This window comes from Gymnodraco acuticeps, unplaced genomic scaffold, assembly GCF_902827175.1.
Source record: "Gymnodraco acuticeps unplaced genomic scaffold, fGymAcu1.1, whole genome shotgun sequence".
NCBI classification, from domain to species: Eukaryota; Metazoa; Chordata; class Actinopteri; order Perciformes; family Bathydraconidae; genus Gymnodraco; species Gymnodraco acuticeps.
Window position 1 is genome coordinate 1,708,595 of NW_022990238.1, and position 14,361 is coordinate 1,722,955.

Below are 14,361 nucleotides of genomic sequence, written 5' to 3' on the forward strand. Positions count from 1 at the left end.
AAGGAGATACTAAAGCCACACAACCCAAATGAGAGTAAATGCAATCTGGGATTAGTAGTAAATCACACAGCATGTCCTGTTTAAAAATAAGAGTACAAAAAAAAGGACATTTCAAATTCATCCTCCTTTTCCAGAGTCCAGTTTATCTCCAAATTGCCTCTGTACTCAAGAGCTCTATCTACTTAAGATTATTTTGTTCACCCTTCTTTAATTACGTGCAGCGCATAACTGTCAGCTCAGGTTTGGCAGTCTGTCGGCTGTCTTCTAAATACAAATATGAAGCGTCTATTTCTGTCCTCTCCAAAAACACTGAGCTCGGGAAGTGACCGCTGTGGTTTTACCTGGCCTGTTGTCATGTCAAAAATACATTAGTTATAGATTTGATTGGCATGTGTTTACAGACATATAGAAATCATTGTATTATTAAGCCTTTAAGTTCAAAATCCTCAATATCTTCTTCACTCTGTCTCACAGTTTTCTATTGCATTGGGATAGGAATGAGCAGAACTACTTATATTTAAGATCCCTGGTCTATTCCGGGGCTGGCAATAGGAGGAAAGAAGATGGATTGTTTGTATCAGATCCTTTTATAAAGTGATAGTTAACATTTATAAGTCGAATGACAACAAAAAGACAAGAGCGACAATATGAAGTGATGATAAACGACTACAAAGAGACCTTAAACAACCACAAACACATCCAAAGCTACTACAAAGACACCATGACCAATTGTTGGGGGAACTTTACAAGGGTGTTGCTTTGATCTAGTAACATCAGGGGCTAAACCAGCCCGACAATATATTAAATTATACATATATATATCAATAGAGTATCCAAAGATCACACAACATTAAATGTAAATAATGAATTAAAAGTATCTACACTAGACCACTTTACTACCAAACTAGAAGGTAATTGACATAGGTTACTATATAAAAAGTGTGCAAGTATATTTATGATCATATCCATGTGAACATGTTTTAAGTGGGGGGTGGACCTCCCCACTCGCATGCTCCTCCGGGTAGATTTTTTTTTTAAAAGAAAGGATTTTGGAGTTAAATGCATCAATCTTGTGAACAAAATTAAGAAACTAGATCTATGGATATATCTCGTAACACCCATATGAAAAATGTATATATTAAATAATCAAAAAATCGTTAGAATATGGCCTCCAATAACCAATAACATAATGCACAATATAGTCAATAACAAGTAATTTAAACTTTTATTTCATATTTCTGTTCATTTATATTTGTGAGCGTGCATGTGTCCCAGTTGCCTGATATTTTATAATCTGTCCATGAGTGCAGACTTTATTTAGTTTCACATAATAATCAACTGATATAACATTAGATAAGATAAGACATTTGACAGGTTTTCGAGACACATTACACTGAATAAACAAAATTAACAAATTTGAGTTTGTATTGCTATGAAGCAGGGCTTTAAATTCGAGACACCCAAAAAGGGGCAGGCTCTGTTGCCACTTGATGCTCCTGGAAACACGATCCTCCTGCGCCGCGCACACAGACATTACGGTAGTGTCCTCAGGTGAGGTGCAGGTGATTGACAGAGGGATGTGACGCGAGAGGCACCATGCGCGAGAGGGAGGGGAAGGTATAGACGGGATTATTTCACGAGCCAATCGCCACAGGTATGGATGTGAGAGGTTGACAGGAATATTAAGGTAAATGTATAATTATGAGTATTAATATCAGTAGCCTATTGAGACGTTTAAAGTATGCACGTGACGGAAATCTGATCCGCGTGTCGGATTTTTCACTTTGAATGCTAAATGTCTCACTAGCTGATTCGTTTTGCTGAGAAGAGGTACATATTAAGTGTTAATATATGGATATTGCTTTGGTGGCTGGAGACTGCACCCTTTATCTCTAAAAAACAATGGCTGTTTCATGTGTTTTGCATGTGTATTTGTGTTTTTTTTCACAAAAAGTATAAAAAATAAACATACAATTTTTTCTTTTACTTTAATTAATCATGAAATGATTCCCAGTCCATGAAATATGTTATACTCAGGAAGATGTGTGTACATTTGATCTTCCAGTTTTAAAAAAAACATTATTTTAGTTTTGTGAGATAATCATTGCATTGAAGTTTAATTGTGAGGCCATTGTAGTTAAACTGTACCTGATGTGACCATTTTGCCAGATTACATTTTGATTCTGTTAACAATTATTAAAATCAATATGTACCTTTACTCGACCCATCAAGACATAAGTCTGGGGGCTCTCTGCGAGGTGAAGCAGCTTCAGAGTGTCATGCAGGCCAGTGGACCCAACATGCTCGACCTCCCCCAGCAGCCATGGGTCGACCACCCAGCCCCCGCCATCGCCTCCAGCCCGACCCCCGCCATCCACGAGAGGCTGAGTGGAGCCATGGCAACCAGCTACAGCAGCTCGGAGAGTTGGGCCTCCAGACTGGGAGAGGAGACAGTGCTGGCCCGGGGCATCTCCTCAGGGAAGGTGCTGGTCACAGGGGGAGGGGGATACTTTGGGTTCAGGCTGGGGAGAGATCTAGCCAGCCAGGGGGTGTCAGTGATCCTTCTGGACATGAACAGGCCTCCCTGTGACATCCCTGATGGGGCCACCTTCTATCAGGTATGTAGCAGTGAGGGACCTGAGATCCTGCTATTAAAGAGATGAAGATGTTTCTGTTTCTCTAATTGTCCTTGCATTTTACCAAATAATCTTGCCTGACAATTTAATTCAAGTCAATACTATGACAGGGTAATTATAGACCATACTACACCAACAACAGCAATGATTGTTTAAGTCATAAAGCTGTGGTTCCCTGGTATTGTGCCCAATAACTGTCCCTTCACTTACTTTTTAAATGTTAGCCTGTCTATCGCCAATTCAGCAACTAATTTAATTAAAAGGCATGCATGCCAATAACATTTGGGAAAGGTAAACATACATGGCACCTAAAGAATAGCTTCTTCTTTTAACCGACACGCCTCCTTACAGACTTGAAAATCGTCTCTAGCCTTGAATGAGCCAGCGTCAGTGTGTCTCTGTGGTTAGTTTGGATTCTGTCATGAAAAAAGACACAGGTGAGTGATCTGCCTCAGACCGCCAGCTGCTGGGTCACAGAGGGTGGAGACATGTTTCGGGTTTCACCTGAAGGCCTCATGGCACACTTACCTTAATTACAACTGTCCTTCCATGGGATATATATTAACTCACACATGCTCTGTGACTGCAATGCTCCTAACTTGTCATGGGGCTGGCAGTCCTCCTGTCATACTGTCATGGAGCAAAACACAGAAACCCAAATAGCTCCTGATGGTTTGCCAGCACACTGCATGGTAGCCTGCTGCCAGCGGGGTGTGTGTGTGTGACTGTGTGTATTTGTGAATGAGAGGCGAAGACCTTACTGATAACACCGCATGAAATGGATGTAAAGTAATGGAACTAATGAAGATAGCTGTTTCCAAATGAAGCATCAAGCATTACATTTAGGGTTATTTTTTTTATTTTTGTTCTCAAAGGGTGACATCCGGGATTATTTTTCCCTCTATAAAATGTGTGAAGGGGTCGACTGTATATTCCACACGGCTTCTTACGGCATGTCTGGACCAGAACAGGTGACTTTCCTTTCTTTAAGCCTTTTCAGTCAGAGGAAAAAAGACTAGGGAGGATGTTCATTGGTGTGCTTTGTTCACTTTTTGAATGTAGTAATCTGTGATCAACATGCACAATACGTTCATAACAATATATTAAAAAGTACCAGACCTTCTTGTGAGAGGTGAAGATAAATGCAACAACAGTTTATTTAGAAGAGGTTTGTCTCTTGGAGAGCACACACACATGAAAGCTGTGATTGTAAATCAGGGTTATTCCATAAAACATTGATTTTTATACTAGCTAAACAATGTTAACAAATTACTTGAAATAAATAGGATTTTTTTTGTTTTCATTATTAATATTTGAATTTGAATTACCTGCAAATTCTCTTAATTACTATATTTTTATTTGGAATTTGAAATCGGAGGATTACAGAATAACACAAACAAATGTCAATTGACTCAAACACAAACACAATAGTAAAACCAGATAAACATGTGTGTTCCAGTGCTGTGCACTTACCGACACACACCCTGCAACTGGAGAACCAGAAAAGCAGCATCCCCAGTATTTGCTCTCGACAAACCGTCCCTCGAGTGCACACACCTACACACATGCCATACATTCACACATACACACATACCTACTGTAAGGGAAACTTCTGTGTAGCAATGCAGTGGGAGTCACAGACTCAGGAAAGAGCCACGGGAAGAGCAGGAGCTTTGATGTCAAACACTGATGGTTTATTTGGAGTTACGGCCGGAGGATTCACATCACAAGTCACAGCAGTCACGGTGAGACTGCACGGTAGAGTTGCCACGTCAATTCTGGCGCGCCTCTCTCTCGTTAGCCCATTTAACTGGTTTCGCAGAGAGTAATCAACATATTTTGATAAGATAGTTTAAACAGTTGGGCACACTGAGTTGCTTGCGTCCGTCACTTATGGCCTCGAAGATGTCATACCTTGGAGTCCACAAACAACAAAGAAGGAAGTGTCCCAATGCACCCACAACAACAGACCATCTGTGACCTAGTGTTGCCCAGTCACAGAATGGGAACAATAACATTATGGCTGAAGCAGCCTATGTCCTTAAAGGAGATAAACAGACGTCAGGGTTGGTCATGTACGTCATATCTAGGAGTCTAAGACAATTATTTCCCTAACACCTACTACTTCTCAGTCATGCTTACATTACTTTAAGGCTGCCCTTGGTCACTGACTGCTTCTGTTTTGTTCAACAAATGTTAATAATTATACTAATGCTCCTTCAATGCCAAAACCCCCAGTGATCCACCAATAAATAAATTAAAGCAAATTGACCTCACTACAGTTAGTTTGTTTGTGTGTGTAAGAGAGAGCAAATAGTCACGATGTAAGAAGAAGTTTGGACATCAATGTATCATTCATTTTCATTATAATTATCATTTTGTTTATCTGTCAGCTGAGAAAAGAACAGGTGGAGTCAGTCAATGTGGGCGGGACCAATAATGTCATAAACGGTAGGTATTCATGTATCAGTGATTCAATATAATATTTAAAGATACAAATTAAGAGGTAATTGACATTCTTAAAGGTGGGGTATGTAATATTGGAGAAACCAGCTTGAGTGCGCTAGAATTTGAAAGTACACAACCGGAAAAAATCTGCCCTTTCCTTCAGACTTCCTTACAGAGCCCCTCCTCCAACACACACGGACGCGCACATGACCAATGAGGGCACGAGATCAATTTGTGCACAGATGGAAGGCTGACGGGCAGGTAGGCCATCCAGTTATTTTAGCCGGGCCGGCTAAAATGATTGGTCGTGCTTTTTACAGCGCTACGGCTTCCACAGATGACATTTTTTTATGGATTTATTGTCAAAGCATTTAATATATTCATTGCTATCGGGATGTTAAGAGCATTCCATGGAATATAACAAAAAGTGTTTCTGAAATAAATGATATACCCCATCTTTAACTTGATGTGAAATGTACTTGGTCTGGTGAGTTTGAGTTTTAATAGCTGATTTAGCTGAAAAGTTATTAATCACACATTGTAAACAAATCATTTCTGCAGTAAATAGTGAGACATAATGTTAATGTTTTTGTAGCCAAAATAAAGTTGTTAATCCGCAAATCCATATAAATCCTCTCTGTAGTGTTCGGTGTGTGACCTGCCTCTCTCTCAGTGTGCAGGGAGAGGAGCATCCCCAGGCTGGTGTACACCAGCACCATCAATGTGGTGTTTGCTGGCAAACCAATTGAGGATGGGGACGAGGGCTCCGTGCAATGTGTACCCCCCGACGTGGTGCGTATAAAGAAAATCATTAAAAACAAATAACTTATCATATTGACTATTGCAGTGATGGGATCTAGCTGAGTACAATTAAACAAATAGTGAGCAAAATGCATCTTTCATGTACCATTTTACTGTATTTTATGCAATTATATTATTGCATATACTTTTTTACTTGATTAACTTTTTATTTGATTTGATAAACTGTGTATTCTCCTACATTTCTTTGATATATTTATTTTTGGGTTTATTAATGCAACACATAATCATTAAATATAAAGACACGTTTTTTAAAATAGCATAACAATCAGTCCAAATCAATTTAAGTAATGCTTACACATAATTGCAGCTATAATTATAATCTCTAATCTTTAATATATATATTAGTCTAAAATGGGCTCTTCTGCATGATAAATATTAAACATTTTGGTATTTTGATTACATTTTAATGCTGTTACTTTCACCGAACAAGAGCTTTGATTTGTCCTTAAACTGTGGTTTTGCTACTAGACCAACATATTTAAATGTCCCGTACATTTGCCAAACATAATACACTTTCAGTATTTTGTTTTTATCTCTGTTCCAGCACATTGACAACTACTCCAGAACCAAAACAATAGCAGAGCAGATGGTCCTCTCTGCCGACGGATGCTCCCTAAAAGGTCAGTGTGTGCAATGACAACATGTAAATCAGATCAGAGGAGATTGCAGCCTTAGCTTTTTGGGTTTAGCTGTAAAATAATTGTGCAAAAGGAAACACACTAAAGCGCTCAGTGATTGCCATGGAAACGGTTTGTTCGATCCCATATGAACTCAGTGACACCAGTTCAAATTTAGAGCTTGGCAAGACTATCTAGTTTCCAGTGCGACAAACATCTTTAATGCATAAAATGGGTTTCGAGTTCCTTCATGTTATTTACATTCTCAGCTCTTAAGTGTCCCATTACCTCCTCCAGTGTAACCCGACATCCAACAGTGAGCATCGCCTTAACCATTTAATTAAGCTCAGATATGAATTAAATGTATAAGGTGATGGTATCTCATTGCTGTTCTATGACATACTGCAAGTTAAAGTTCCTGTATCTGCTCCAGCATGTACTGCACGTAAAAGAAAACCTCTGCAGTGGTGAAAAGAAACAAAACACATTCACTCAAATTGACTTAAGTACAACGTTGAAAGTTCATAGTTCATTTGAAAACAATAATCATTTGATTAAATTAGAAAATAAGAGTTAAAAGGGTAAACAATTATTTAAAAAATGTTTGTCCAGTTTCCCATCCCCTTAACTCCTCAAATGTTTGCATTTAAAAGCAATGCCAAGATAGTTGCAATTATCCAATACTATGTCATGTGCTAGCCTAGTCCGACTTATTGATCCTTTATCTGACTAAGGTTAGGTTACTGTGCTCTGTTGAATGTGTACAGTCTATGGTTTTAATAAATATATGGAGCTGTCCGTGGTTCTGAAGTAGCAGACACATTCCTAATCGCTGCTTTGTGTCTGAGTCAGTCTTTTCATAGTCTTTTCTTGCATCTATGGTATTCTCAAAACTAAATAGCTTGAGGAGTCGTGCGAGATAAATTACGAAAATATTTCTTCATGGAGAGGTTCACGAGTAGAATATGACACAAACAAAACAAGTCTGTCCCCGCTGATACACAGCGGAAAAGGAAAAAAAAAAAAACAGCTTCGGTGAGGATTTCTTTGCTTAAATATGAGTGCACTGATAACAGGTTTTAAAGGTCACCAAAATCTACTTTTTCATGTCTTGTATACATCAACATGTGTCCCCTCTGTGTAAAGAGATTCTGAAAGTTTCAGGAAAAAAGATTCTCTCTCTGTTTGTCCTGATCCATTTATATAAAAACCTGTCTGAAAATGTGCTGATCAGATTTTGGCCACTTTATGATGTCATAACAATTTTTTGGCTTGTGTAACCATTAGCCAATAACCAACCAAGGTAACCCCCCCCCACCTTATCACCTGAATCTCCTCCTAGAGCAGCATTGTGTCTTTTTAACCAAATATCTCTCAGAGGGGCGTGGGGAGGGACTTCAGAGACATGTTTTGTATATATCTGAGACCTTTAAAACACATTATATGCATGTTTTCACTGAAGTTTTGAATGGTCCCTTGTGCAGGTGGAGGTCTGCTTCGGAGCTGCGTCCTGCGGCCCTGCGGCATCTACGGACCAGAGGAGAGGAGACACCTCCACAGAGTCATGGTGAGAGACACAGAATCAACTTGGTATATGTTAACAATGTATTTATTCATCTTATTTTGGAACTGGGAAAGATATACAATTTGTAGTATCTGTAGCCTCCCTTGCAGAATGTATGTCTGACTAAATAGTTTAATGTCAATTTACATGAAAAGAAATTTAATTTCAATTTTTTTCAGTGCCTAGTTTTATTGAAAGTTAATAAATCGCTGAAATGTAAGACAGTTTTTTTGTAACTTTTCTTTTCAAAAATCATTTTATGATGTACAGACATAAGGATGCTTCACTTTTGCTTGAGCATGTTAAAGAGTACAGAATGTGTGATGTAGAACCACAGAACGACGCCCCTCCTCCCTCTCTATCTCTCAGATGAATGTGGAGCGCCGGTTGTTCAGCTTCAGGTTTGGTGACCCCCGGGCCCGGATGAACTGGGTCCATGTGGATAACCTGGTGCTGGCCCACAAGCTGGCTGCCGAGGCTCTCACTCTGAAGAGGAACGGAGTCGCTGTGAGTCAGGACAAACAGACAGACCCATAGATCTATGATGTGATCAATCTGATGGAACTACACAGAATAAATCAGGTTTTAAACTACGACATGCAACAACGCTGCTAACCATACTTTTTAAGTATCAGATTGATGACTTAAATATTGTTTATTATTAACTGAAGTTAATTATTCCCTCAGTCTTGATATAGTTACTCTTTTTATTCTAAACATCCCAAACTAAGACCATAGACAGACAGGATGAGTGTGTGTATGTTCAAAATTAAAACTAGCTCCTATTATTAATTGTTTTCTGTTCCTTTGCAGAGTGGACAGGCCTATTTCATCAATGATGGAGTTTCATTAAATCTGTTTGAGTGGTTGAGACCTTTGGTAAGTTAAATAGTAATGCAGGGCATATACTGTATATTTCTATTGTCAACATATATCATGAAAACAACAAAACTAACATTGATTCGATTCTACCAACAAGTATTGTCTGTGAAGCCAAAGCTTGATTACGTTGTTCTTCTGTGTTCAGCGGGATCTATCTTTGTCCTAAAAAATCCAAAACACACGTCAGAGTGTGGCGCAATAATGGTTAATATAGTTCACTTTTACTACCACAAAAGTGTTTTAATTGGCTGCTGAAATAATCCAAAACATAATGCACTATTGACCACTGTTTGAGTGAAACCAAGCTGTTTTAACAAATGACTGAAAGAAAACATCTGAAAAATGTTTTTAATATTTACATCCACGAATGGGCTTGAGTTCTATAGACAGGTTATGGTGTATGGTATTGTTAGACACTTGTCGTCATTACTTAGCTATCTACAGATCTATTAGATATAAAAGAACCTGCCTTATCCTTTGTGCTGTCAGGGATATTTACAGTTTAAGTGGAATGTTTTTCTCTCTGTTACATGCTGCAGTTTGAGAGGCTGGGCCACAGCCAACCAACGATAAACCTTCCTGTTTCACTCGTCTATTCAGCAGGTAGCTCATCATTATTTGTCTACCTTTTAGAGCATAATGTATTCAAACATTTGGTGAGTTGTTACCAATACTAACGTGCATGTATATTTGTCTTCTTTTCAGCCATCCTTGTTGAGTATTTGCATCTAGCCCTGAGACCTGTGATAGAGGTGCCTCTCCTCTTCACCAGGAGCGAGGTAATCATGCTTCTTCCTGCCTCTTTGGTCAAAACACGTTTCAGACTCCATGAATTTTGAAAGCTTAGTTTGTTCTGCCCTCAACAAGTTTTATGACATACTAAAATTGAACTCTGTAATTGATGCTTGGAAAGAAAATGGTGTATAACTCCTCAAATTATTCCTTAGGCTTTCTGATTGGAATAAACTGAGCAGAGATAAGGACCGTATCTTTAGCTACCTTAGTGGAAGTATGTTCTTGTATGTTGGTTGTCTGCTCTCTCATCTGTAGATCTATGCTTTAGTCTCTTCCACAACAGTGAAGACAAACTTCTGTAGAGTGGGTATTTTCCTATCAGCCCCCTTGCTCTTCCCTTCCTTCGTCTGATTTGTGCATTAATTATGAAAAAAAATAAAATAATGAGCCTTGAAAAAGGTCGGCAAGAAATGAAATCTCAAAGTTGCCCTAGTCACTAAAAGCATCTGAATACCATCCACTCCTCCATAGCACTACTTCAAAAGCGGAATAATGATAGTGTATCAGGAAAAGGGCAGTGTGCAGTAATCCTGCCGGGGGAGACCTTTCCGCTGCTTCTTAAGGAGCCTCCGTCCGCCGCCTGTACAGACTCATGAAAGTGTAATGAGACAGAACCTGAGCTGAGCCTGTGGGCCTGCAGCTCATTCTGTCAGACAGCTGCTGGCCCGGGGATTAATGATTGTTCCTGTGAATAAAACATAAACTGCTGAGGGTCAGAACAGGAAGGTCAGGATGAAGTCTTCAGGAAGTGACCTCAGCTGTTGCTATGGTGAATGGAGTCGGCAGCTGGCCTCAAATGATCCTGCCAACTCTCAGGTTAAGCCATCGCGTGATGTGCAGAGTTTTTCCTCTCGCACACACATTTCTGGTCTGCAAGGAAGATATTTTTGTGTGCTTATTTCAAATGTTATAACTAATGTGTGGCCAATTTGTAAAAATGTGTGCCATCAGCATAGTAAGGTAACACCTGGGGAAGTGAATTGCCTAAAGCATTAAAGTTCTCTCAAGTGAGGTAACGTTGAAGGCAGGTGAGGTTACTGTACATGCATAGATAGATATGTTGTGGAATTTGAGCAGTGTTTGAAGCAGTTTAACCTAAGGAGCGAGCTGGAAGATGACAGATTGGTAACAAGCTTTTCCTGTCTCACTGGTGTCTGTTTGAACTCCTTTTCACATCACATGCTGACACCTTATACCCAAGCAGTAAGGAGATGCAGTAACCGGAGGCATCAATCAGTCACAGGCTATCCGAATGTAAAACCAAGTTTGCCCAATAGAGGTTAATGTAAACCATTAGCCTGACAGTGTGACCTTTACCTTTCTCTCCTGTTCTGCAGCGTCTGGAGATGATTTCTGTCTTGATGAATTATGAATTGATGTAAATGTCTTCCACTGCAGGTAAGGAGCATAGCTGTGAGCCACACCTTCAAGATTGACAAAGCGCGTCGAGAGCTGGGATACTGTCCCAAGTCCTACAGCCTGGCGGACTCTGTGGAGCACTACCTGAAGTCCAGACAGCCTCGCTCCAGCTCAGCTTTCCTCAGCCTCTCCTGGACCCCCCAGCAGCCCCTGGTCCTCCTGCTGCTGATGGGCATCAGCATGCTGATACTGATGATATCCTGCATACTCTGTCAGAACTAAACCATTTGTATAGAAAACGTACTGGATGGATCGCGGTCAATATAGTTTGTGAGAAAAAAACATCTTTGGAATGTCATGTTATATAAAAATGTCTTCCATCTTTTAGATTTTTTTGTATATGGGTATCTGATTTCCAAACAATGAAACTACCAGGCTGCTTAAAATTATTACACCTGAGTTGTGTGAATGTTATTGATTTCTCTACAGTTTGAAGTAACTATGAATCTAATTTTGTACTGCACATATTACAATTTGGATTGATTTCTTTTAAAGCATGTAAGCATGTTTCCAGGTTCCATGATAACGATTTGTTGTGATTCACAAAGAGTTGAATAAGTAATTTTGTACACTTTTGCGAAATAAAAGCATTAACTATGAATGCCTACAATACGAGCTTCACTTTATAAGTTCTCTCTTTTCTATACAATTGAAAGAAAAGCATAACTTTAAATTTAAAATGAATTCCCATGACACAAGTGTAATCTAACACTTCCTATAAAATGTAAGTACTGAACTTGTGGATGTGTGCATATTAAGGTTGCCACAAGAGTGCGCACTTGCACTGCCAACGATTTCCCCAGTCCTAAATAGTCATCTGTAAGGGCAAAATGAGCCATAGTGGCAAATGTCTACCCGATGTTCAAATAATAAAGAAACAAGGCGAATTCTATGAAAAAATGTAAACATTTAGGCAGCGGTGGGAATCGAACCCAAGACAAGCTCCAACATTATTTGGCCAATGAGAGTGCGAGCACCTACATTCGTCCAACATTTGACCAATCACGGTGGAGAAATGTTGAACCATACGAGGGAATGCTAGCTAGTTAGTTTCGTTTTACGTAGATAGTGAAAACAACGAACTCTATCAAAGTTTACACGTCGTAATGAACATGGTGAGTCTTACTAGACTGTTGTATATGATATAACTATAAGTGTAGAATTCATCTAAACTGTTGTGTCGTGTTGTCATATAGATTAATTTAACTATTAATGTTACAAACACTCCGTTATCTGACCCACCCACATCGTCAGCATACTGCGGTCAAGCCAGCCTCCACTCGGGAAAACCTAGTCAAGCCAGCCCGCACGTGATATTGCGGTGCGCGAATATCCTATGCATTACGGTAGAGTCCTGGAAACACTGCCTCTGTGTTTAGATGAGAATAAAACAAAAACTGTCCAGTATCAAAGACTCATTTCACTACAGGGTGATAGCAGGACACCCCATCTAGTCACTCAGAAAAAGGACGTTCTGATGTACAGTTTCAAAATAAAAGACCTTTGAAGTCTCATATATGAGACTTCACCCTGAAGTGAAATGAGTCTTTGATACTGGACAGTTTTTGTTTTATTCTCATCTAAAAACAGGGATGATAGCTCATACAATAGAGATTTCAAAGGTCTTTTATTTTGAAACTCTACATCAGAATGTCCTGATTTTTTCTAAGTGACTAGATGGGATGTCCTGCTATCACCCTGAAGTGAGATGAGTCTTTGATACTGGACAGTTTTTGTTTTATTCTCATCTAAAAACAGGGATGATATAGGCCTATATGAGACTTCAAAGGTCTTTTATTTTGAAACTGTACATCAGAATGTCCTAATTTTTTCGAAGTGACTGGGATGTCCTGCTATCACCCTGAAGTGAAATGAGTCTTTGATACTGGACAGTTTTTGTTTTATTCTCATCTAAACACAGAGGCAGTGTTTCCAGGATTTTACCGTAATGCATAGGATATTCGCGCACAGCAATATCACGTGCGGGCTGGCTTGACTAGGTTTTCCCGAGTGGAGGCTGTCAGACTGCACAGTGTAAACAACAGACGCCATCAAAGTTTACGAGTGGTTATTAACATGGTGAGTTTGCCTACTACAGGGTTGTATGTGATATAAACGTGTAGAATTAAACTGTTGTGTCGTGTTGTCATATAGATTAATTAAACTATTAGCTACAAATACTCCAATATCTGACGCTCTGCTTCATTAGCCTGCATTTGCTAACATAATATCTTGGGGTTGTCACGTGTTTCATTGGGAGCGGAACTGCTAAAATAACGTTATTTACTACGTTACAACATATTACTCAGTAGGCTACTAGTCCTTTATTTACGTTACTTGCCAAACCTTTCAATTTGATCAAATAATACAAGCCGTCTCTAAGAATAAAATTAATCTGGCAGCGGTGGGATTCGAACCCACGCCATCGAAATGACTGGAGCCTAAATCCAGCGCCTTAGACCACTCGGCCACGCTACCATATAAGGCCGCTAAAAGGCTTGATGCATATTTATATACACATTATATATATAAATTAGTAGAATATTCGTATAGTCATTGCGAGAATAGTAACGTTGCAAATAGTGACAAGTATTTAAAAGTTTTGCACCTTTTAAAAAGTTTTAATGTAAAGTCTAATTTCTAGGACTGAAATTGAGTAAAAAATAGATTTGACCATGTACCTTCGTTTACATTTGTTTTCTTCCTTACACCAGTCAACAGAAAAGCGAGCAAAAGATCTTTGGAAGTAATTTCAATTTAAAAGCCCTCTTCAGTTAGAAAGTTACTAACAGATGTAATGCAATCTTGATGGATCAAAAACAAAACGTTCTTAAAACGACATCTCTAAACAACCAAAGTTATACAAGGAGCTTCAACCTAATCTCTATCAAAACAAGCCGACAACTTAAATCTGCAATGCAATATTAAATAACTTCCCTGTTATAAAGTAAAGTCCTACCAAAATCACTTTATACATCTTCTAACACTTCCCCTACTGTACATATAATCAGTAGGGGAGTACATTTGAAGGTATAAATGCTTTTGCATGATTCTTGTTATTTAATAACTCAACTGTTATGCAGTGAAGTGCTACCAAAAACACTTCATACATTCATGTTTTTTTGTTAATAATAGAAATGCGTTTGCATAATTTTGGTGATCTTTTCCTTGTGCTTTC

At 39.0% G+C, this 14,361-nt stretch overlaps 1 protein-coding gene and 1 non-coding gene across 2 annotated transcripts; one reads left to right on the plus strand and one right to left on the minus strand.

Annotated features, from left to right (window-relative positions):
- Positions 1–2,207: 2,207 nt before the first annotated feature.
- Positions 2,208–11,798, plus strand: sdr42e2 (short chain dehydrogenase/reductase family 42E, member 2). The gene is made up of 11 exons (XM_034219921.1): positions 2,208–2,618; positions 3,512–3,607; positions 5,030–5,087; positions 5,758–5,876; positions 6,451–6,526; positions 8,008–8,090; positions 8,457–8,594; positions 8,901–8,966; positions 9,509–9,572; positions 9,675–9,748; positions 11,163–11,798. The coding sequence occupies exons 1-11, from the start codon at positions 2,208–2,210 to the stop codon at positions 11,403–11,405; spliced, it is 1,428 nt and encodes a 475-aa protein (XP_034075812.1). The 3' UTR covers positions 11,406–11,798.
- Positions 11,799–13,579: 1,781 nt separating this feature from the next.
- trnal-uag lies at positions 13,580–13,661 on the minus strand. The gene has a single exon. It is a non-coding gene; the product is annotated as a tRNA-Leu (tRNA).
- Positions 13,662–14,361: the final 700 nt, after the last annotated feature.

What these genes read in the sequence shown, in the direction of transcription:
- sdr42e2 (XM_034219921.1), top strand. Translation starts at nt 2,208, where the DNA reads ATGTACCTTTACTCGACCCATCAAGACATAAGTCTGGGGGCTCTCTGC. An exon ending in GCATGTCTGGACCAGAACAG is followed by an intron (nt 3,608 to 5,029) that starts GTGACTTTCCTT and finishes TTTATCTGTCAG; the next exon opens with CTGAGAAAAGAACAGGTGGA. An exon ending in TTGAGTGGTTGAGACCTTTG is followed by an intron (nt 8,967 to 9,508) that starts GTAAGTTAAATA and finishes TACATGCTGCAG; the next exon opens with TTTGAGAGGCTGGGCCACAG.